This window comes from Lissotriton vulgaris, chromosome 2_1 (assembly GCF_964263255.1).
Source record: "Lissotriton vulgaris chromosome 2_1, aLisVul1.2, whole genome shotgun sequence".
NCBI classification, from domain to species: Eukaryota; Metazoa; Chordata; class Amphibia; order Caudata; family Salamandridae; genus Lissotriton; species Lissotriton vulgaris.
In genome coordinates, this window is record NC_141687.1 from 1870345521 (window position 1) to 1870370731 (window position 25211).

Genomic DNA, 25211 nt, shown 5'->3' on the forward strand with positions numbered 1-25211 from the left:
GTAAAATTCACTTCATGGAGTTGGGGTTCACCTCATTAATGAGGACTGTGACCTTGAAGAGTAAGGCTTGGAACCATGGCATAAGGCCCTGCACGACATGGGCGCGGTATACCTCAGAGAGAGAATCAGCTAATACATCCCAGCACGTACCCTACGTTCGGTCCTCCGCGTGCCTTGCAAGTGTGCGCCGGATCAATAGACTAAGAGTAGGCGGGAGATCCTTTTCATACCTGGGGAAGCTCACCTGGAACAAACTTCCAAAAGACCTCCATATGGTCAGAAATCTCGCTTCCTTCAGGCGTAAACCAAAGACGTGGCTCTTAAGGCAGATAATCTAGGTTCCTTGGTCTGCTGCCCTTAGCCTGATCGCCGGGACACTCTGAGTAGCTGCGCACTTTACAAATCAGTTCAACATAACATTACACTGATGGGTACCAGTACCTAATCTGGCATTTCTACATTCACTATATAAAGGCCAAAACTATTGGCTTTGACAGTGTTTAATTATAATATTGCTTTGCAATCAACTCCATGCTCAAGGGTCTAGTGAAGGCCACTCTTTGCCAGCTGAAGCTGGGGTGACGGGACTGTTTACATTAATTTATGGCCCTTCTTAACTATTATCTCTGGTTGGGTGGTCATTAAAAGGAAGAAGTACAAATCTATAAATGCTGGGCGAATAAAAAAGTACAACTGTGGGCTGGGGAAGGGGTGGAGAAGTAAAAAAAAGGTTAAAATGGTGACAGAATGAAAGAGAAAGGTTTGACTATAAAAGAAAAATTAAGTTGGAGGCAAAAACAACGAAATATCTTGAAGGAAGGAAAAAAGAATTCAAGTAAGAAATAACGAAGAAAAGTCAAAAGGAAGTAGGATGGAACATAGGCACACAGAAGAATGGAAAGAAGGACGGAAAAGGAAAAAAATTGGAGGCAGAAGAAAAGAATGACACTTGGAAAAAGGGGTAGCAAAAACAAAAAAGGAAAAACCAGAAATAAAAGTGGGAGGAGAGAAAGAAAGGAAAGCAGCTAATAGAATAAAATAATCCAAAGAAGAAATGAGAGACGGGTAGTAGGGCGGTGGAAGGAAAGAAAATAAAGAATTAGCAAATAGGAGGAATTCAAGCAGAAAGAGGGATGAGAGAAAGGGCAAAGCAAGGACAGGAGGATGATAAGAAAGGAAGGAACAAGAATGTGTGGAAGGGACTAAAGAAGGGAAAGATGGAAAGCAGGAAGGACAATTAAACATGCATATAAAGAAGGACAGAAAGCACAAGACACCTGAAAGAAGAATGAACAGAGCAAAAGGAAAATGGAAAAATGGAATGAGAGGAGAATGACAAGGGATGGAATAAATAAATAGAATGTGGGAAAGAAAGATGGAGAGAAAAAAGTAAAAAATAAACTAAAGAAAGATGTCAATGCTAGAAAATGTGCCTTCTTTTCAAATCTTGCTGTAAAATGCATCATTCTGAATCGTTTGGCTCTGGGGAACAAATCCCACTGCCTCCTTAATAGAAAGGGTCGGGATCGCTCTCTTTGCTAGGACATTTCATTACCTCCTCGTAAGTCTTCTTCACCACATGACTAACGTAGTGAGCTTCAGATCCCCAACAGAACCTTCACTAAAATTTAGCGCTCTATTACTGCCATTCCTCTTTAACATTGCCGGCCTCCTTCACTCCTGACCTTGTACAAGAGGAGGCACAACCCACCCCATATCCTTTTGTTTGTTCCGCGTTGCAGACTCTTCAAGCAAGTTGCAGGTAAGTGGGGTGCGGTCATGCTTTAGCAGGCCCAGATTCCAGTCAGAGGTCCTGGTATGCAGACTCACTTAATGCATGGTGCCATTGGGCTGCACTTATGTATTAGTGCAAATAGCATGTTTAACTATGCATTATTACAGCCCTGCAATAGCGGGATTTCACTGTCGTTTTTGAAGCTCTGCTTCAGCTGGCTTATGGTCTGGGATGAGGGGTAACAGCTGTGAGCAACTCCGGCATTGTTTTCTGTGTCTCTGATGACGCCACGCCATGTTTTTGGACCCCAAGCAGGTGTGTTTCCTCCAGGTACCCTGCTCTGGCTTCCTTTCTTTTGTGTTGCTGCCCGCATGACTGCGAGTCGGGTTTTTGCTAGTCACGCCGCCGATGGGATGCGGCCTGCGGTGTATCCATTTACACCGCAGGCCGCATCCCATCCCACATCCACATGCGGTAGGGTCCAACCGCATGTAAACGACCTTGTCGATGGTGGTAGTCGCCGAATCGCGCATTTGGTGCAGTTTTTGTTTTTGGATTCAGCTGGTGACTGGGGGCGCACAAGGTTGTTGCGCTGATGTGCATGCAAGCTGGCCTGAGTGTTTTGAGGGTCTATGCAACAAGGTAACCGGAGTGTTACTGCACCTTAGTTACTTTAGGGCTTTTTAATCCTTTGGATTGTTTGTCGGATATTTGGCAATGTGTAGATTGGTGGCTTCAGGTGATGTTCAGGATGAAGCATGCCCTGGCCATCAAGGTCTGGGGCCAAGGAGCTACAGCTCAATCGTAAGTCTTCTGCTTGTGGTGGCAAAGGCTCTCGAAGGATAAGTGTTTTGTTTGTATCCTAAGGTGGTTAAATTTCAAACAGCTCTTAAAAATCAGGTTGTGACACCCTCATTGCTGGCCATGCAGCTTATTATACCTGCTATATTTTTAGTTGCGTATGTGTCCTTCCGCGTCTCATGGAGTATGCATTGTTCCTTCTTCTAGTGCTGAGGGGGTGGTGGATGATCTCTGCTGCAGTAGGTGTGGCTGGTCTGCCATCCCAAGGGACTATAGTGTGTGGGGATGACTCTGCCCTCCCACCCCCTGTTCTGGTGGACATGCGGGTGGAGTTGGTGGTCAAGAGCGCTGACGCCACGGTCTACTTTTCCTTTGCACGTCTGCCTTTCTTTCCTACTCTCTGTCCAGCCTCTCTTGGGGCCTTTCATGTATGGCCGAGCTTAGGGTGCGAGGGGTGATTATCCTGCCCACCCTGGCAGTGATGCTACAAAAGACCGGGATGTTGTCTGACGTTTCTTTTTTGAGGGGTAAGGTTGTTCTGCGCTCCTCAGGTTGTCAGTGTCTGTGGAGGACACGAGCATTTGCCCCCGGCTGTGTCTTCTAGTGAAGGTTCTTTTGGTAGCTGGAGGGTTTTAGGTCTGTTGTCGGCTTCCAGGGGTGTCCTTCTTTTCGAGGTTGGGGCTGCGGATAGGGTGTCTCTTTAACAGTTGGTTCCTGTTCTCCGATAGTGGATCAAGTCATTACAGTATTCAAGCTCAGTTGGGAGTCGTATCAGTAATATCAACTCCAGTTTACCAAGTATCACATATTAACAAAAATAGAGATTAATCTATGGAAGGAAAAGGAAACACGGAGAAGTAATAAAATCTGTTCTTCAAAAATTTTTATATAGATTCAAAAAAATAAATTGCAATTCAGAGTATGGGGAGACATACATAAAAAGCAACAAAGAAGTGAAAAGGGGTATATATGACTTCACCACATCAATTCACAACTTAAACATCAACTCCAATCAATTGATAACAACAACCAAAAGAAATTAATTAATGATGGTTGTGTGCCTGTGCACAAGCAACAGAGGAGGAGATGATGTAGCTGTCGCCCCATACTCTGAATTGCAATTTATATTTTTTTGAATCTATATAAAAATTTTTGAAGAACAGATTTTATTACATCTCCGTGTTTCCTTTTCCTTCCATAGATTAATCTCTATTTTTGTTAATATGTGATACTTGGTAAACTGGAGTTGATATTACTGATACGACTCCCAACTGAGCTTGAATACTATAAAAACAAATCCCTTGTAGCATTCCTTTGACCTGAAATAATCATTGCCCAAGCCTACAAGGGTTTATTGGGTTTCCCCTGGTACAATCAAGTCATTACACACATCCTCTCTCTCTGTGAGGCTTTGGGGTGCAAGTTTGAGGTTTCTGTATACGGGGTACAGTTTGTTCTCCCTCCAATGGTTGTTGGAGATTGTCCCCCAGGTTATTTGTACCGCCCTTCCATCTTCTCTTGCAGTGGGTGGGGCCCAGTGGCTGGTATTCGAGCCCTGCTTGCTAAGGGAGCATAAAGCCTGGTTCCTCCAGGTCAGAGTGGTCAGGGAGTGTGTTCGCTCCTATTCCTGGTGAGGAAGGTGTCATGGGTTTTCTGGCCTGTGCTGGACTTAGAGCATGTAAATAAAATAAAAAATGTGTTCCCCATGAACGTTTGGGATGTCGTTTTTGCGGGAATTTTATATTTTTCTGAGTAAGGGGACTGTGGTGGCATCATTTGGATCAGTTGGTTGCTTATCTCCACATGCCGGTCTTGTCGGTCTCCCCGAGGTTTCTCAGGTTCTGCGTGGGTTCGGAGCGTTGTCAGTTCCAGGTTCTCCCTTTTGGGTTTGCTTCGGCCCCTTGAGTTGTTTTCACAACTGTGTTGGCTCCTTTGGTGGGGGTTATCCATCCAGGTGAAGATGGATGTGTTTCCATATCTGGATGATTTGCTGTTTTCTGGCTCTTCTCTTACTAAGGGCAAACTGAGCGCCCTGGTGGTGTGCGGGATTCTGGAAGTCCTTGGCTTCCTTAGCTACTGCTGTGAATCTGGTCTGTTCCCCACACCTGGTCTGGGGTTCAGTGGGGTTCGCCTGGACATGGTCCGTGGTCAAGTTTTTCTTCCGGTTGAAAGGAGGGCAACTTGTGGGAAATTAGTTGTCTGCTCGATGAGGTTGCTGCTTATGTATCTCTGTGGTTTTAGGGGTTGATGCCAGCAGCTGTCAGTGTTCTTCCGTGGGCTCAGTTGTTCTTGTACCCCGTGGTTATTCATCTACTGTCACTTTGGTCCCTGTGTTCCAGCCATTGAGTCCTGCTTGTGGGGTTTTTCTTAGGATCGGCGTGGCTCTGGTGTGGGGATTGGACACCGTCCGTCTGGCCGGGGGTCTCCCTTTTTCTAGTGTCTCCTTCTCAGGTGGTGACCATGGCTGTCAGTGAGTTTGGCTGGGGGAGGCGACTTTGATGCCTTGGTCAGTCCTGGAGAGGTGGGATCCCCCTGCAGGATGGTTTCTCTTTCAGCTTCAGGGTACTGGGGCATTTTGGATGGCCTGTCAGGTGTTTGGGTCTTTTCTTTCGTGTTGAGTTGTCTCCCTCCCCAGGGGTGTTGCAGGGTTCAGTCCTTGGGGCTCCTGAAGCAGGGGATTCTGACCTGGGCGGTGAGCCCTCTTTTTTCTCTGAGGGTGGTGTATCTCCTGGGTAGGGACGATTGTGCAGCAGCCCACCTGAGCTGGTTTTTCTCCCATGCATTCAATCTCTTTGTTGACGGGGGTGTTCCTTGTGTTGCAAATGAGGTTTGGGTGCCCATCGGGGGCGTTCTTTGCGGCCATGGTCTCTGCTCTCCACCCCGCTTCTGCTCGGTAGCCCCTGGCTGTTGGCATGGCTAGTGGATACAATGTCGTTCCAGTGGCCGGACAGCCTACTTTACGCCTTTCCTCTGATCCATTTGTTTGCCAGGGTGCTGTGCCAGTTCCGCCTGGTGGGGGCTTTTGTTATGTTGATTGTGCTGGGCTGGGTCCACCACCCCTGGTATCCTCTTCTTAGGATCTTGCGGTTTAGGAGTGTTGGGCAATTCTCACCAATCCATCTCTTCTGCAGGGTTCTCCTCTCCCGGCATGGGTTCGTCGGCCACTACATCTTCATGCCTGGCTATTGGATGGGTCTGTCTGTTGTCCAGAAGGCTGTTTGACAGAGGTTGTATGCCTGCTTTTGGGCTCTTGACCTCAGGCGTCCCTTTGGTCTTGATCCTGCTATTGTGATCCTTTTTCTTGGTGGGATGTCATGTAGGGCTGGACTCTGATTCAGGTATTCCTGTCTGGTTCCTGGAGTTTTGTTGGTTCCTGGAGTTTTGTTGGGCCTGGCTCCTTCTGCTCTTTGGAAGCCGCAAGCTGCTTTGCCTGCTTTCTCTTGTCCTCTACTGGATGGGCAGGCTCCTTTGGCGGCTAGATTGATGCGTGTTTCAGGGGCTGCATGCTGCCCCCTTTTTGGACCCTTGGGGTCAGTGGCTGTGTTGTTCATGGGCATGTTGGTTGTTTTCTTGGTGGCCTTGAGTCGGCTGGTCGGGTTGGGGTCCTTTTTGAGGTCCCCTTGCTTCCTGTGCCCTAATCCTATGTCCTTCCCTGAGGTCTGTCCGTTACCTGTCATTCCTGAGTAGTTGTTTCTGCCCACCTTCTCTGCTGTGCCTGGGTCTGGGGTGGTTGTTGGTCTCCCACTGTTGACTGTCCACGTTGGCTTTGGTATATGCTCACTACATTAGTCATGTGGCGAGGAAGACTTACGAGGGGGGTAATACCCCAGTTACTTACCGGTAATCTTCATTACTCTGAGTGTGGTCTTCCTCAGTACATGAGTTCCCATCCCTCCCTTCCCTGTTTGGCTATCGGCTTCATGTGGTTTGGGTGCTGAGGGTTGGTACTTGAACAGGACGTGGGGTAGGTTGTGCCTCCTCTTGTACTAGGGCACAGGTGAAGGAGGTCAGCCATGTTATGGGGGGTGGGAGCACTAGCGCGGTAATTTGCTTGGATGCTTCTGGTGTGGCGCTGAAGCTCACTACGTCAGTCATGTGGCGAGGAAGACTACACTTGGAGTAATGAAGATTACCGGTAAGTAACCGAGGCATTCATGTGGCTCAAAGTGGGGGGTATTTTATTTTTTGGCTACTCCCTTGTCCATGCTTACTGTGAAGAGCTTCCCGGAGTGTTTCTTAAGCACATTGCCGAAGACAAAGTCTGTTCCTAAAGGCCACGATAATTTGAAAAACGTCATGATCTACCAATACACTAAAAAAATAACCAACTTGTCTTCAGAAAATAAACGTGCAGACAGACATTTTAAAGAGATACTCCAGCCAGGCTTGAGTTGACGCTTCCCCAATACTCTCGGGCTTTCAAAACTCTAGTCTACTGGGAAATCTCGGCGCAGCCCTTCAGATCTCTCTACTGCTTGCTCCTGGCACAGGAAACAAACCCCCGGTCTTTTATACTTCACGCTGCAGACACATCTTCCTCCTCTGTGAAAGTCAAAGTTTCAGTTCCGCGTGAAAGAACCGTATTCCGTTCGACTGGCGCTGGAAAGAAGGCTTTACCCGCAAATGTTCCCACCCGTCTCCCCCGGGCCGCAGTCTGACGGCGGGGTGATGCCTCGTGACACTTTGACCCCGGTCTGTCGTACAATACACGTCTCTTGTCGAACATGTAGTTTCCACGTTAAGTTTGAGACTCCTATTACTTACATCAATAAATAATGTTAATGGGCCGCAGGTCCCCAAGCACAAATTCCCACCTGCAGTTGTAAGAAGTACATTAAAAGAGCCTGGCGCCAGGAGGATGAATCCCCTGGGGGCAATTAATCATCCCATAAATAACGCAGGCTTTGTGTTTAAAGGAAATTCATTTTTATGACAAAGTGTCCTGTTCCTCTTTACGAGTGAGATATGGGCTTGGGAGATTCCAGCGTGGTAGGGCAGGACCTTCGGTGGAAGGGCATATATATCTTGGCGGCTCAGCGTGTCCCCTGGAGGCCTCTGTGCAGCAGACGGCTCCGCCATGCTGCTAGGAGATGCTGAAAACAGGTGCGAACGTCAAGCATTGAGCAGGCCCTCCAATTGGTGAAAGAGAAACTGTGACGCAAGCGCGCGCCATTGGAAGGGAAGCTGGAAAGGTTCACGAGAATCCACCTTCTGAAACGTTAGACCAGCTTTGGGTCTCTAAATGCTGCCCTCTTTCTCTTGCTTATCTACAGGCTGCCTAAGATGATCATCATCAAGGCACAAGAAATTGCTACGCTTCCCTTTCGTGTGGTTATTTCCGGTTCAGAGAAACCTCCATGACAGATGCCTCGCCCGATGAGGGACAGTACAGTGTGGGATGGCTGTGGAATGTAGTGACCTCCTCTTCATGAATAAGACGAACTCCTTGAAGTGGTATTAGATATTTATTCAAGAAGAAGTTCAGATGAAATAAAGTGCATGCAGTAGTACCAACAGGGAACAGCATAGTGAATCATAACATTCCTACAAAGTACAGTACATCATAAAAGGTTCTATTACATATAACAATTCTACCAGGTCTTAAAGCAACAAGCAATCACCACACATCACAAAAGAAAGAAAATAAATAATAATTACTGAAGAACAAAATCATCAAATTTGCTAGGAGTGCGAATAGGTCTACCAAAACTGCTAGACTTAATAACACCAGCATTTTGTGTGTCCTCTGCAGAAGGAAGGTCGGAAACAACATCTGCAGGATTTTCATGATGAAGACAAGGACCAACATAAAAATTCTTTTTTTCCACAATCTTACCAACCACCTCCTCCTTTTTATCTTGTGATAAGGTGACTTTGGCGCACCTTTCTGAAAGTTCAGCTTTTTTCACTAAAGCAATAATATCTTTCAAGCAACTGTCACCTTCCACCCACAATTTCTCTTGCAATGTTCTATTTTTTGAGTACATAACAATTTGATCTCTGATCAGATCGTCATGCAACTGTGCAAATTTACATTTAGCAGCTAATTTTTTTAAACTAGAGACATACTCTTCAATGGACTCGCGTTTTTGTTGCTTCCTGTGGAAAAAGGAATGTCTGGTGACAGCAATACAAACTACAGGAGAGAAATGGTCATCAAGATCTACAATAGCTGCTTTGAACACATCCAAATCTCCTTCCACACTTTGATGTTTGTGCATTTCATTAAAAATGCGAAGCCCTTCTGGACCTAAAGAGTACAATAACATTCTTTTTTTCCTTTCAGGAGTAAAAACACCATTTGCATCTTCCAAGTTTGCTATGTAGTTCAAAAAGTACTCCTTCCAGTCTAACCATGACACGACTGGTTCTCCCGGGATTGATAGAAATTCTTTAGGAGAATTGATTTGTAGGTAAGGAAGATGGGTGTCTCTATTTAAATTGGTATCTCCTGTTGGATTGGATCTTGAAGGCGTAGCTTCAACAGACATGTTGAAAAAAATGTCACAAAATAATGTAAGTATTTGTATATAGTGGAAGTCTTAATGTTGTCTTTTATTTTTGAAAGAAAACGAAAAGAATGGACTTCAGGAATAAACTTCACGCTGCATGCACTTTAAGAGAATAGCGCAAAGAAATGATAAGCCTCATGAAAAATTGTATTATCCAAATTGCTTGTTGTAGAAACCGCTTTAAAATTGAGTCAAAGTAAATGATAAATACCCACACGAAGATCGGAGAGAACGCTCTTCGTATCCGTGGTCGCGTTGTCCTAGCAACCACAAGATGGCGGTGGAGAGCGTGATGACGCTTGCAACGTTGAAGAAATGCACGTAGGAGCGCGTTGATGTGAAAGGTGTCTGCGCGCGTAGAATCCAATTGTTCCAGGCAATGCTGCGTCGCTGCTGCGTGCATGAAAGTTGTGAAGAGCGAGGCTGAGAACGAGGCAATGGTGGTTCGGTAAGCGTTACATGCTTTTCAAAAAATGCACAGCGCTAACAACCGAATCGCACGCTGGAACCAGCACAATCATGAAATATTTGCCCAAAACGATGAGGCTTTCAGTAAAATATGCAGTGATTCTTTCCCCTCTCCTCTTTTCAAAATAGTCACTTTTAGCTGTACACGCGAGGGTAACCCTTTAAGATTAAAGGTTCAATAACGGAAAACGTTGGAGCTACAACGTTGTAATTATCCGCAACGAATTAGGAGAAAAAGGGGTGCTTCAAAAATAATGTTCCTTTGAATTACTCACGATTATAGTTGAGTAGCAAAGCGAAGGTGAAACGATGAATTTTCAAAGAAGGAGAATTTGTTGTGGGTTGAGATTACAAGTTGTGCCCATCTCGTTGCCAAATCTGTAGTGACCTCCTCTTCATGAATAAGACAAACTCCTTGAAGTGGTATTAGATATTTATTCAAGTAGAAGTTCAGATGAAATAAAGTGCATGCAGTAGTACCAACAGGGAACAGCATACTGAATCATAACATTCCTACAAAGTACAGTACATCATAAAAGGTTCTATTACATATAACAATTCTACAAGGTCTTAAAGCAACAAGCAATCACCACATGGAACCAGAAAAAGGAAGATACGCACACATATATTTCTCACTGAAGGACCCCAAGCAGTCCATGTCTCTCTTTATTTATTCCCTTCTAGCTGTGCCTGGGCGTCATTTTGTGTGTGAGTCTTCCGTGTATCACTACATCCCATCCAACATTCATTCAAGACTGGTGCTATTCCTTTCACAACGAACACAAAGTCTTTCAGTCTCTGGCTGGGCGAAGGGTTGGTGAACATATTATACTCCAGGTTGCAGCTGGAGCTGGTTTGGGTCCCTCAGCCATCTCCGCCACCGGCGTTCGGGGTGGCAGCAAGCTGGACGTTGTTGATGGTGTGGTGTTGGAACCACTTACTGGGGTGATTGGCTTGGTGTTTGAGCTCCTTGCCTCTGATGTTATCCCCTTTCATGATCTGCCAGATATCTGTTGCACTTTCTCAGCGCCTCCTGTTCTAGGGTGTAGGCCGGGTTTCCATGTTTTTTAAACCATGATACGCTCCGAGACACTATCTCAGTGCCCCAGCTAACTTATTCTAAGGTGCCAGTCACCCATGTGACTGCACAGAGCTCACATTCGTATGGATGGCATAATTTCAATCTTGTGTGTCCATAGTAGGACCTGGTTGTTTCAGGCCTGATACCTTGGCTCTCTGGTGCTGACTGGCCTCGCTGTTACTCCCCATTCGCCTGTCTAGGGGACTGCTGGGTCAAAGACAAAGACTTGTCATTGCAGCATCATTGGAATGGTGTCCCTTCCTGCGCGTCTCAGCAGCATTTCTAGCAGAGAACATTGGATTGTAAAATGGGTGTATTTCTGTACGCCTGCAAGAATTGATGTAGGTTTGCCTCAGGATTGGAGCCTTCATTCATGCTACTGCCCAAGGACTAGTTAAGGGTGTGCATGCGTTGCTCAACATCACCAGTGCGTTGAGGCGACAGTGGTGTTACCACCTGGTGACAAATTTCCTGGTGTTCTAGAAAGTCCCTGAATTCTGCCCCTTGGAATGGGGGCTAATCGTCAGTACATATTGCATCTGGAAGACCAAAAGTTATAAACACTTTCTCCAACATTAGCTCCCTTTACCGAATCCTGAGGACTCGTTATCTCCACTACTGGGTATTTGGAATACCCTTCAACTCCATCCATCAGGGAAGCTCTCAAAGTCCAGGCTGACTTTGTTCTATGGTGCTCCACAGGGTTCTTCTGTGGCTACAGGTGCCAGTACACTGGCTCCTCCCGTTTCCATAAGGCGAACCTTGGTCTTTGCCACCCCTTAGTGTGCCAAGTCTACTACTCTCTGGTGTAGTGTTGTTGGTAATACAATCCAGTGACCCCTCAGCAGTCACACTCAGCTCATCCCACACTCTCCCATTTGTGACAGCTGTTTTTTGTCTGTGAGTACCCACTGGTTGGCATCGAGCAGAAACATTCTCCATGCACCTCATTGAATGGGGGAAATGGTCTTTTGGAGGATCTCATTTACCTGCTTCATCAGATGATTTAGCTAATCAGGAGGCTTTGGGACACACGCCGTTGGTAACCATTCACATGTAGTCTTCCACATCCTGTTCCTGGGCATTCTTATAGGCTTGAGAGGACTTTCCGGATGGTGGTTTGGAAGAATTTCAACACATTTGAGATCCAAAAATAGAGCCGCTTGTATCTTCCTAGACCCAATTGGGCCGAAAAGCTAATGATGTACCAACTCTCTGGGTGTAGCAGCCGCTGGTGGTATGGCAGGCATTAAGGTCCCACTTTGAGAGCCACTGGAACCCGTTGATGTCTACCACTATATCATCCATGGTCGAGATAATGAGTTGCTTCCTCTAAACCGTCCGATTAGGGAGGTGCATTTCTATACACGTCCTGATCACCCTGGGTTGCTTGAGTTTTTCTGCTATGACCCTTGCTGACACCTACGGGGTGGGATCTTGAAACCTTTTCGATCACATCAACTTGTTCAAGGTTTTCATATTTTTGCTCCACTAGAGGGTAGAGCTAGAATGGTACCCACTGGTGCTGGAGTCCCATCGGCTTCACTGGCTTATCAATATGGAATTTTGTTGGTTCTCTCCTCAGGCATCCATGTCCCTGAAATAGTTGAGGGAACTTCACAAAGAAGGTCGTCTATATGTAGAGGATGGACGGTCCATGCAAAGAAAAACATTTCGAGGTCCTCCGCCATGTGACATCCTAGCAGTGACCCTTCTCATTCTTTGATGAAGTGAAACCTGGCCGGTGCCTCCTTCTCTCCATGCTGTACCACTTCAATAAGTCCTGCCAGCGAGAGGCCTCACTAGCTTCCACATGTATTGATTTTGGTGTTGGTCGGCACCAGTGCTAGTCATTGCTTGAGACAGGTGTATTGCCACACCCTCATCACATTCACAGATGCCCCTATGTCAATTAGACAGTAAGGAACAGTGGTTCATGTGGACAATGTGTTCAATAAATGATAGTATTTAAGCTCAGTGGCAGAGCTTATGAGTAAAGGTATGTCGAAGAGAGAATTAAAATTATACACAACAATAAAATTGAGGTTATTTGCTATTTATATAAATTACATAATCAAGTTAATCAAAACAAGGTGCACGGTGTCCCAAGTGAGCATAGAACCTACATATTAAGGGGGACAGTTTGTGACATAGGTTTCAAATGATACAAAAAAATGACCATAACATAATTATACAATTGGTATATCCAGCCTTGTATAACAATAGTAGGGGCTGGATAATGGTTCATTTTAGATGCGTGTCGATGGTGATTCAACCCCACCTTCAATAGGGGGTCTCTTCAGGACCTATCAATAAGGAACACCTGAATGAATATAGATCAACTGTCAGAGTGGTACGGTGCACACCAAGAGTATTTGAGAAGGGGTAGGCCCATGGGGCTCCGCCGGGCGCCCTGTGAGGGGAAGGGCTGACAGTCTTTGTGGTGTATCATCGTTTTACGTCCGTGCTTCATAAAATTAAAGATAAGACAACTACGACAATCAGTAGTGTAGGATATCATCCAAAGTAAGGGAATGAGAGACGGATCATCTTGTGTGTGATATTAGAGTGATTAGGCCGCCGTAGACAGCCGAACTCCTTCTGTGACTCAACAGAAGGAGGGTGACTTTAGCGGTCTTCCGCCGATGGCTTTTATCATTTCCTGACATCTGACTGCAGCACACTTGATTTGTGTGATATGATTATGGGATCATATGAGCTGTACTGGAAATTCCTCTCATAACCCCCCCTTCCTTCCTAGGTCATTGTCAGTCAGTCGTTGATTGCAAGAGGGGCAGAATGCAGTGACTGATGTACGCCACTAAGTGGTCTGTACCCCACACTGGCGGCCTTCTTCCTGGGCGCTCCCCCAAGAGCCCTCTTGCTGTGCGGGGTCCATGGTGCATCTACTGTGCACCAGGAATTGTAGGCGGCTGAAGTGAATGGCATATTGTTTGGATCAGCAAAAGGAAGACAGGCACACACAGATCTCTCATTGGGACTGGACTCCGAGTGGTCCACATCTCTTTTGATTTATACACTTCCATCAGCACTCGGCCATCAGGTTTCATGCAGGAGGTCTTCCATGTATCACCTAGAGCTGGGTAGTTCACTGCACATGCACAGGCATGTGCATGTTAGTCACGCTTTAGTTTGAGCCTGTTGCATTGTGAATTATTATCACCCATTTATTTGTGAAGCCACTTCAGATATCTGAAAGTGCAGTGTGTAGTGTACAATATCAGCATATATTCAAATTATATTGCATACCCCTATAAGACCGGGTTTGCAGTGTGGCAATGTAGTCCTCATGCAGGACAGATACTCCTCATGCTTATATATGGTCCTGATGCAGTACTCAAGCTTATCTCCTGTTCAATTAGACGTCGTCCTCTTTACTATGGGGCAACACGGTGTGTGCATGTGTGTGGAAAGGTTAGCAAGCAGGGGTCTAATATGTTAGGACCATTGACTGGTAGACGTTTGCTACCGATAAGAGGTCTGCTGTGAGAGCCTTAGGTCTTTTGTGTGATTTACATACCCAGGTCCATTCTGAAAAACAAACGTTCAATGTTCATTCATTTATATGTTGAAATTAACACCTGCAAGGCTTCATGGGTATTATCACACCAAAGCGCCTATTACGATTGCGGCACAGCAACAGAGCACGGTACCGCCCGCCGATGCTGCGGCGGTCCTGCCATGCACATTGGGATGCGCCCCCCACTGGCGGCCGCATCCTGTACCTTTTCTATTGCGGGTGGATCTGCTGGCTGGATCTACTAGCTGCAGACCTGCCCGCAATGGAAAAGGACTGTGCCCAGCAATGCCATGCACTACATGGCAGGCACCACGTGGTTCCTGCCACGTAGTGCATGGCAATGTACCCCCCATGTGCACCCCCTTCACCTTGGGGGCCAGCAATGGGCCCCCAAATCAAAGACCGTTTGCCTTTCCACTATGCAACGCCGCCGTGGAAAGGCATATAACCGCCAGCATTGTAATATGGATAGCGGTGTCTCTCAGACACCGCAACCATATGGAGGCACTTTTTCTGCCGGTCGACAAGCCAACCGGCGGAAAAGCGGCATATGGTTTTTCTGTCCACCGCAGGCCCCCAGCCATCATAATATGGCGGGGGGTCTTTGGTGTGTGGATGGCAGGCGGATCACCCCCGGCGGGTCGGCGGCGATTACCGCTGACCCGGCGGGGGTGATCCGGCCACCATCCTAATGGGCCCCTATGTGTCTTCTTAAATGTGAGGTAAATCGCACCTTTAACCCCAATATGATGGCTTTTTACCTTAAGAGGTTGGATATTGCACAGGTTGGATAGTGCACACATGTCTGAAGGTCTCAAGATGGTGGTTCCTGATCTTGACAGTTAAGGGGAATTTGGCTCAGAGTTTGAAAGCGGTGTTTATATAGATTTCCATAATTAGAGTGCCAAACCTCACAAATGTAGGCTGTAACCCACATCAGCTTTTTATAGGTGTGTCATGCGTGACCCACTTCTCATTTGCAAAATGGCCAAATTACTTGGTAAACACAGTTGTCTGATGTGACCATTATGGCTATAGAATGGCATGATTTAAGTAACAATTCCAATCACAGAGATTTGGTACTTACCTGAACAATTGAACAGATGTGGTTCTTTCAGGAAATAGGTTTATTTAGTACAGTTTAAATGAAATGCAATCTGCATCACGACTAAGACTACAGGGTTTAGGAGTTGATTGGCTTGATGTGCTTTGTGTCCTTCGTGGTGTCTTTAGCGGTATTTCCGTGGCTAACCTCCATCATTTAAAAAACAGCGTGGACCTCTTTCCATGCAAAATAAGCCAATACTGTTTTGGAGGTTTGCACATTGCTTCATCAACTTTAAGGTGCTACACTTTTTAGCTAGACAAAAAGCAATGGGTCTTTGAATGTCAGTGGTAGGTAAAGCCATTGTCGCATAACCCGTCAAAGAAAATACGCGTGAATACATGCATATAAAATAAGTGAAGTGATAAAATTAGCGCATTTCCTCGGGTCCATGCCATTTTACATTAATGTGGCTATGGTTTCTGTTAGGATAACCTAATTGAAAAGTGCAGTGACCTTTTCACCAGGCGACTAATAGCTTGAAAATGTATATAAATATGACTCTAAATGCTCACACTTGTGTATTTAGTTTGAAACTGAGTTCAATGTTTAAGTTGGATTATACAAATTCAGAATGGGCACTTTTGTCCAGTTTATGAGTGTGTTCATGAATGTGAAATTTGGAGGCTATATGTATGCATAAAAGTCCCCGTGTGTAAATATCTTCCCCCTGTTTGCAATTCCTGCTAAAGGAGTCTGAAAGCTTCTTATGACAAAATCATCTGAAATACCTAGGTATGGTTGTTCAACTGTAGTTGTATAAGGCCGACCCAGTGAAGCATTTTAAAGGGATGGTCAATAGGGCTGTCTTATGCCAATAGTCTTCGTAGGAGGGCACAACTGGCTGGAGGAGGACCCTGCTGGACTCTAGAGCAGGCTGGTGGACCATGGTTCAGGGTCTAGCAGGCTTAGAACCCACAGAATGAGAGCAACCTCCTTTGAAAGTCTACCTAGATCTACTGATAGGTCTGTCCGGCTAACCACTCTGTGGAACCTGGATGTTCATGGAATTTGTGGGGAAGGTAAGAATAGGGGGTGTTCACTTTGGTCATTACCAGCCCAAAAAGCTCAAGGAAGCTTAGGTGGTATCACTCTAATAACTTGAATGCAAGCCTAACCAGAGTTCTTCAAAAGAATTAGGAAGCAGGGATCAGATAGGAGAGAAAAAGTACTACTTATTTTTGTCACCTGGAAATAAGTACTCACATTGTTATGAAGTTCTTCCTACTGGCAGCTTAGTCTGCTCCTGAGAAGTCCTAGTTCACGTAGAAAGTGAATTTCAGCCACAGCCTGCAGCTACTAGCAGATCGGACTGCGACTAACTTTCCCTCTATTGAGGGATCAGCCCCCCCAATTGGAAACCCTATGCGTCTCAACTAGAACTTCGATCTGTTTGTCACCTACCTAGTGGGCTAACACTCAAAAATAACCACAAATGTTACATTGCAGCACTTGTGTAAAACACCCTCAATAAATACAACCTATTGGCACTTAGGATGTGATAAATCTGTGGTTGGGCCCTTAAAGGTTTATGCTGTGCCAACACTGCCAGCTCAGGCAGGGAGGACTGAAAAAAACGAAGACCACACATAATTGTGATGACATTTGATAGATGTGAAGAGGGACTAACATGCCTACCATCATTATGGTCTAAATAGTGTTTTTTAAAGATATCCTTTTCAAACTTAGCCTCTGCTAGACCCTGTTAATTTTCATGTATTTAAAATGCTAGAGGGTTCCCCTTCCTGACGTGGTAAAATGGAAGGAGTGGGCACAGGTGCCAGTGGTGAGCGTCAGTTTCGCTCTTAACCAGGACCCATCTTTTTCGATTGGATAACTACCCAAACCTTGGACTTTCGTGAAAAGTGCCTTTAGGAAATTATATCTAACAGGACACAAAATCACCTGCTTTTTCTCATTTAAAGTTTGGATTATTGAAATTTAGTCAGTGCGGCACCATCATTAGGGAACAAGCTCTTGCAAGGAAAGCAGAAAACTTCTCCACCTTTGGCCTACATAACTTGAACATTAGTGAAGCTTTCACTGGGCTGTGCTAATGTTGCATAATATTTGCCATATTACCATGGTTATAGTGCCCATTGCATTGGCAGGCAGCCCTTAAGCTCCATCTAGCATTCCAGAGTTGAAACATTTCTTTTTTGAAATCTAGAATTTCTTTTGTAACACCTCTTGCACGGTGCCAGAGCTGCACCAAGTACAGCAGTGCTTTGATTAATTGGGTCTGATGTATTACCTTATTCTTTTTTTCCTCTTGTCCAGCCCTGAAAGATTCCAGCAAGAAATCCATTAACAGTGACTGGAAAATAGAACTTCCTGGAGAATTCCAGATCGCTGGTACCACAGTCCGCTATGTCAGACGTGGACTGTGGGAGAAGATCTCTGCTAAGGGACCAACCAAGTCACCTCTACACCTCATGGTAATTTGAACCATTCCTTTGTTTAAATCCAGCAAATCTATCTAATATTTCTTTTGGAGGTCGATGGATCAATGATTTGCACCACTTGCATCTAGAGTTTAAGCTGCAATGCTGTCTCACACATATGATATCACTCCATTGGATGGAATTTCCCTTCTCCTGCCACAAGCACAAATACACACATTTACTATTCTCTGTTTTCAGAAGTGGGCTCGTTGGTAATGCATCAAATTAAAGCCTTTACTGTTGTCTATAGTCGAACTTGTGCCCGTTCTTTCTTAGTTTGCGACAAGAAGCCTCCACTGCTATACACGAGTATCCAAGCAGAGTTGATGGATCTCTGCCCATTGCTGCATCACAAAGGGGCTGAAATAAACAGTTTATAAAAGCAGTATTTTCATTCATTCATATTTGGTGATTTATAATGCACCACATGTATCCATTAAGATGCTTCAAGACCAGGAACTAGGGTACAGTGCTTAACAGTTGCAATGCCTTAGTCAATGCCTAGTGGAGAAGTGTGGCTCACTGGTTAGAGCAGGCAGACCATGAAGCAGAGGTCAGACCCGGGACCAGGGTTCAATTCCCGACGCGGCAGGGTCTTGAGTTCAAATGTCCATGGACTCGATAATTCTCGCTTCGGTGCCTGACCTAATCATGGGTTCACACTCTGCAACTCTGGGCATTAAGCTTGCTTAATCTCCACAACGGACCCCCGCGGTGGGATGCCTGGCTTTCACCTTGGGGGTGCCATGTAGGGGCTATCTCACAGGGAAAAGCCAGGACGGGTTCCCAAGGCAAGCGCTTAGAGACCCCTGGGTTATAAGCGCTATAAAAATCCAACATACAATACAATACAATACTGAAAAACGTTTAAACTTACAAGTAAAGGGTGGATACAGATAGTTTGCAGATGCAAGGTTGTGGGTTTGCATTTGGGCAAATTTCCTTATTCACAGAACTCTATACAACATGATGGTGCTTAAAAATACTAAAATTCCCCTCGTAATGGAAGAGAACTCACAGCACATTATGGTTTTTACTTTTTTAAGTCCCGGTGTGTCTTTAGAAAATAAAACCAGATACGCCATGCTACCATCACATTGCAGAATTGCCATTGCTGTCTCAACAAATCCGCTCCAGGAGATCGAGGTGAAAGCAAGTCACTCAAGTAAAATAAAATAAAAAAAACACAAGGTAGTAAGGTAACTATAAAAATGACGGCTTGTTTGCCAAATGGCACAGCCGATTGACCCACCTAAGAGTAAACGAAGGTCTGAATAATAATAGGAACTAGAGATGTGAACATCACACAGGTGCTCCTAACTAAAAATCTCGTTAACTGAAAAGCCTGTTGGTCTGAACCTCAAACAAATGTATGAAGCACAAATGTGGAGTGGTGTGGCTCACTGGTTAGAGGCAGCAGACCCAGAAGCAGAGAACGGCCCGGGACCAGGGTTCAATTCCCGACGTGGCAGGGTCGTGGACCAGGGTCAGCGGACTCGATAATTCTCGCCTCGGTGCCTACTCTAACCAGGGATCCCACTCGGCAACTCTGGGCATTAGCTTGCCTCATCTCTACAACGGCCCCCCACATTCGCCAGGGATGCCTGGTTTCACCTTGGAGATACCCAGTATGGTCCCTACTGGGTACCTACCCAGTAGGGACCATCTCACAGGGATAGCCAGGACGGGTTCCCCAGCGGTCTACAGCGCCACGACGCCTCAGGGCAGCAGTGCGCTTTACAAGACCACATACACATACATTACAAGCATAGGAACGTTTGCTAGAAGCTGCACGTTTGTAGATGTTATGGGAGATGTTATGGGAAGAAAGGGCCACAATATCCACCAGACACTGGCCACAAGATTTCAGTTAAATTGCCATGTTTATTTAATGCTTTGCTGGAGTCTGGATTTAATAAAATGCACCATTCTAATAATAATTACCATAAATTAAATTTTCTGTAGCAGGTATTATTACTACCTGCCTCACTGGGGCGCCTTTTATCAACCTCTGAAATTGGGTAGACTGAGTCTGTGTGGGTTTGACCCTTTGATGTACAGGTTATACATATATGTTTGCAGAATCTGCTCAACCCATGGACCAGCTACACCGAGAACCCTGTGCTTGCTTTCACGTTGATGCGTGCGTGGTGCTTGCGTATGTGTCTGTGTGCGCGCGCCAGCACCAAAGGGAAGCAGACCCGTCCCCTTCAGTAGGAAACGGTTGTACAAACAATGCAGTAAAACACTTGGCTGAAAAAGCCAGGTCCTCAGAGCTGCTTTTGTGAACGCCATTCGAAACCAGTTATGCTCCTGGAAAATAATCTGTATTACACGTGGCTGTAAAGCTGAAGAAAATTGCTTTCACATGGCGCCCAGCTCCAGCCTGTCAAAGCGCTGAGCTGCGATAATAAAGCTCCCCTTAAAAGTTGTGTTTTGGGCATGTCTCCAAACGGGTGACTTTATTACAGTTGTTATGCTTGGGGCAGCTGTGTTGTCAAGTTTTAGTTATGGGTCTCCGTAGTTACCTTGATCACTAGTAGGGCTTTTGAGTTAGCAGTAGGCCCCTGACTAGGAGAGCCTGGTCCCAGGGGGTTGATTGATGGGGCACGGGCTGAACTTGCTGGAGCAAGGGGAGGTGCAAGATGGAAGTTTTAATTTGAAATTAAGGCCACACCCACTGGGGGCGGGTGTCTACAATACGCCAATTTATGGTCCGAATTCTCTTCATAATTTCCTGGAAAAGGCTGTGACATAAACCTGAGGGTTAGCAAGCACTCTCCCAGTGTTGCAAAATTTGGTAAGCAAATTGGTACAGTATTTTGCTTTGTGCTAGGTAAACCGCTATGTAAAACCTTAAAATCCCTATCATTGCTTTTATTGTAAACAAATGCCCTGTGCAGTACATAAATGTCAATGCATAGAATAATCCCATTATTCATCAAGAATTAGAGTTTGTCATACTAATTATCACACAGTTATCATGCAGTTTATAAACACCCTGTATTGCCAATTGTCATGCTTTGGTACAGTTTGTTATGCTGATCGTCATACAATATGCATGCATTTGTAAACACTGTCATGCATTTGGTACTATTTGCTATGCTCATTACCACACATAACGTGCTTGTAAACACTGTTGTGTAGTTGTTGTGCTTTTGATACAGTTTGTCATGGTGATTATCGCACAGTTATCAGTTTTTTTACTTCTGCCACGCCATTTGGCATGCATTTGGGTCACCTCCTCACACTATCATCCATGTTTGCACACTTATATACTGCATTTTACAATCTACAAGATTGTTACGGCATTGTTAAATCCCAAAGGTTGAAGTATGGCTTCCACCCAGAAGCAACAGAGGATCAACCCATTTGAGGCACTGTTAAACCCTGAAAAGATGTGTTGTATGGTAGTCATCTTAAGTGACAGAGGTAACCTACAGAAGGCATTGTTATACCCCTAAGGTTGTGGTGTATGGCGTTCACCCAGAAGCAACCGAACTGCACCGTGGCGGATCACTGTTAAACACTAACGGGTATGCACTATGTGGTGTTTACCTTAGGCGACAGAGATTACAGTCCATTCAAGACACAGCTAATTTATCTGTAAGACACTATACAGAGTCCACCCAGGATACACTTATCCGTCAAGGCCACCAGACAATACTATATGGAGACCAACTAGAAAGAATCAGAAAACTAACTCTGAGAGGCAGTGGAAAGTAAGCAAAGAGTACAACATCAAGTCTGTCCTGGTAATCCTTCATAAATTTGGCATACGGCTCAGCCACCTGTATACAGGAGCACGAGCCTTCCTTCCATTTCTTCGGGCCCGTGATGGCCTTCTGAACTGATGCTTCTTTTCATCCACCCAAACATAAAACGACTGAGGAAAACGTTACTGCCACAAGGTTTTGTTCTCTAGTTCTTTCTTGTTTTTTAGCCGCATTTGGTAGGATATCCCTGTGGGTCAGGAGGATTACAGAGCATTTCTGAAAATTTAGCATCTGTGGAGCCACTTAAGTAACTCCCAAGGACCACACCCCTTTAAAGTTATGAAAATTATATTTTTAGATGGCAAATATTTCCATAGTGTTATCTTTGACCACGAGGTACAAAAGCATGAACCTTACTGGACTTCGACTGGAAAAAGCAAGCGAGTCATCAAACTGAGAGTAGTAGAGGCGTGCACGATATGGAGCCTCTCTGCACATTTACCCTCATGCCTTTGACGGGGAACATGAACTGGAAAGAGGCTCTTGTAACATATTGCCCCTTGTGTCTGGTCAAATCATTCAATAAATACAAGGAATGTGGGCGATCAGTGGATGCACTGATGGTTCTGCATTTGGAAGACTCCCTGAGCCCTGATGGGACGGCAGTACCCTTTCAACTCTTATTTACCATGTCAGACATCATTTGTGCCTCAACATAAATCTTTGAATGCTGCATGAGCTCCTGGGTTTCCCCAGCTGCACCAGCGCCTTTGTTTCCAAATATTATTTTGAATAGAATATACTGAATGTGTATACTTTTGTAAATCAAGTTGCGAAATGTTCTGTTTACATGGTCAATGCAATTTTTTATCTGAGCTATTGGACTTGTGTGGCAATATAGGAACACAGTATGTAGCTGCGTTGGTTGCAGTAAATGAGCACACACAATGAGTTGCATTGCATATTAGACAATTATAAACCGTTTAGTGGTATTACTATTTAGATACTGGAATACTGTGGCATTTCAACACACACATCTATTGATGTAAAATGGGGTTGTGTTGTTCTGGAAATAAAGAGAGTGTCTTGATTTAGCATGGTGTCCAATAGCTTTCACAAAAGTTAACACTAATAGAAACTTACCGAAAATAGGTTACAGAAAATTGAGACCTAAAAGGTGACTTCACTTCAAAACAGCACATGTCATATTAGCTTATTGAGTATTAGAAGAAATGCGTTTACCGGTGTACCCAAAGCCAGAACCCTGTTCAAGGCCTGAGAGAAAATAATGCAGTGGTCCTAACTCCAAGCTTAAATGGTTTGCAGGTATTCTTAAGCCCTTTATATGCTGTTAAATAGTAAACAGTCAGAATTGGTCGGTAACCAACCCAACTGGTGAACTGTTGAAATGTTTTGTCAGTTTTCAAGAAGAGAGCCAGTCAAGGATTCCATTGATGCTTAGCTGAAATCGGCCTAAGGGAATCATGGAAGATATCTGTTCTGTGGAACCTCTCTTTACTCCTCTATCGCTTTCCAATCAAACATCTTCACCACGCTTTTCAGGACTACGCAGATGTAAAATACGTATTGCACATCTGAAATCTTGATCCTTCTCATCCTGTCCACAGATTATAAAATCCATAAACATAAAAGTGAGTAATAAACAACACTACCCCAAATCTCCTGGGCTTTGCCGCTGTTTATCAACATGTATATACTGGCACAGTTAATTATGGATCAACATCTGAAATTATAAATGTACATGGATGGCACCAAATTACACACTCGACAAACGATAATCTGAGACATTAAGACAAAATCGCCAATTGCTTGTGACATATTTACTTAGGATGGAGGGGTGTAGCCAGTGCCTTAGCCATGCAAAACAGGAGGTCCTGGCAACTGGTATTCCCGCAGGAATTATGTTTTCACTTCTATGACCACAGAAACTGGGAGCAACCCTTTCCTAACATGAAAAAGCAAATCCTTGCAATTTCTTGTGACACTAAACTATCATTCACACATAAAATGAAAGCTGCCATGAGAAATAGCAATTTCTAACTACCATGTTAAGAAAGGTGCCACCTCTCTTTCAGATGAGACGCTATTGAATGTCTGAGGTGATTGGTTCTGCCATGGCTGAATTACTGCAATCGCTTCTAAAGTGAGAAATCGAGGAATGAGACATTCAAAACGTTCAATCACTGCACAGTCTAGAAGCAGTAGTAGTCTGTTTAAATCTAGATAAATCATGAGGCATAAACCCTGCATCGAGAGAATTTCCCTACCTAACGTAGGGGGTGGGGGCAAACAATAAAATTCTAATTGACATGCAAAATCTACACAGCCCTAGTATGGCACCTCTTTACGTCCCTGGCTGAACCTTACATTTGAAAATGCAAAATTGGACGCCTTGACCAGAAGAAGCCTTGAAGACATACCCGAGGAACAAACCCAGATTCCAGCCTTGAAGAAAGCTTTGAAGACATCCCTAAACTAGGAGGTATTAGCTGGTAAATATGTCCAGTGTGGCCCCCCCCTAGATGCAAGAAGGGGTCTCCATTGTGCACCAGATGTAACCCATTGTCTGAAGAACTGATAACTGTGTTATTGGCCTCCAACCAAATCAACCACCTTCCAATGGTGGTTGATTTGCTTGGTGCCTCCATAGACGTTTACCTCAAAGATGTTGGAATGTTGAAAAAGGGTTCAGAAGTCAACAAGCTAAAGTACAATAAATACCGATTTGTTTCCTAATTTTATGTATTATTAGTGTACGCAATAAAGTATTTTGATTGCCAAACTTGTTGATACCAATTTCTCAACATGAGTAGGATGAAATGCCAGAAATCGATTGACCCTTGTTTGACCTCCATTTAACATGCAGACTCTACAGTCAGTTCAGCACTCACTAAGCTATCTCGCCCATGAGCTCTTTGCTGTTGTTTCACATTGTTGGCACAGTTTAATGGCGGAACAGATGAGCGGATGTCAAGTGTTTTTACAACAATTCGTGTGAGGTACAGACTATAATTTTTTGTTAAAAAATAAAATAAATAATTTCTGTGCTTTCCAGGAATTTTTTATTTTTATTCAGTGAAATTCAATGGGATTGAAGTCCTCTTGCATGAAAAAAAGATGATGTGGATGTTTGGCCGAGGTCCTGACTGTTAAAAAGGAATCACTGAGTTCTAATGTCGGATCACATTTTGATTGAATGGAAATCACCGAAGTATTTTCCTGATTCTCATTTCTCCAACCCCAGAATACTTAATGTGTCTAGGATTGATCAAACTGTAGTCAAACAAAAACACGTGTGTGTGTGTGTGTGTGTGTGTGTGTGTGTGTGTGTGTGTGTGTGTGTGTGTGTGTGTGTGTGTGTGTGTGTGAATGTCAGTGGAAGTGTTATTCCCAGACCATATTAAAGAAATTATTGAATTGCACAAACATCTTTGTCCACCCAGCTGTGTGTGCTTTACTCTTAACTCGCAGCCGAATATCTTTTCCCAAGGATGGTTTCAATTTTTCAACAGTAATTACCTGCATTTGTTATGTATTGATACTCCACCCCTCCGTGACAGCACCAGAGCCCTTTATATAGCAGGTTTAACGATTACCCATCCGAGTGGTGTTCATCTGGCAAACCTCTGGTGAATCCAAGATTGGTGTTTGAGTCTTTGATCTGAAAGCTGCAGAAACATGTATGTGGCAGGCACTCTGACGGTATGTGCTGTGCTAGTGTGCCCAGACGTGGGTCCCAGGCACTCCACACCACTTGGAGTCAAGCTAGCCGGGCTGATGAGAGGTG

General features: G+C 44.7%; 1 protein-coding gene across 2 annotated transcripts in view; it reads left to right on the forward strand.

Annotated features, from left to right (window-relative positions):
* The window catches only part of ADAMTS17 (ADAM metallopeptidase with thrombospondin type 1 motif 17), a 1053865-nt gene that overhangs the window by 766156 nt on the left and 262498 nt on the right, over positions 1–25211 (forward strand). For both annotated transcript variants that reach the window (XM_086958065.1, XM_086958066.1), the window contains one exon: positions 17524–17681. In XM_086958065.1, coding sequence (XP_086814191.1) covers positions 17524–17681 — 158 coding nt within the window. The remainder of the gene's footprint in view (positions 1–17523; positions 17682–25211) is intronic.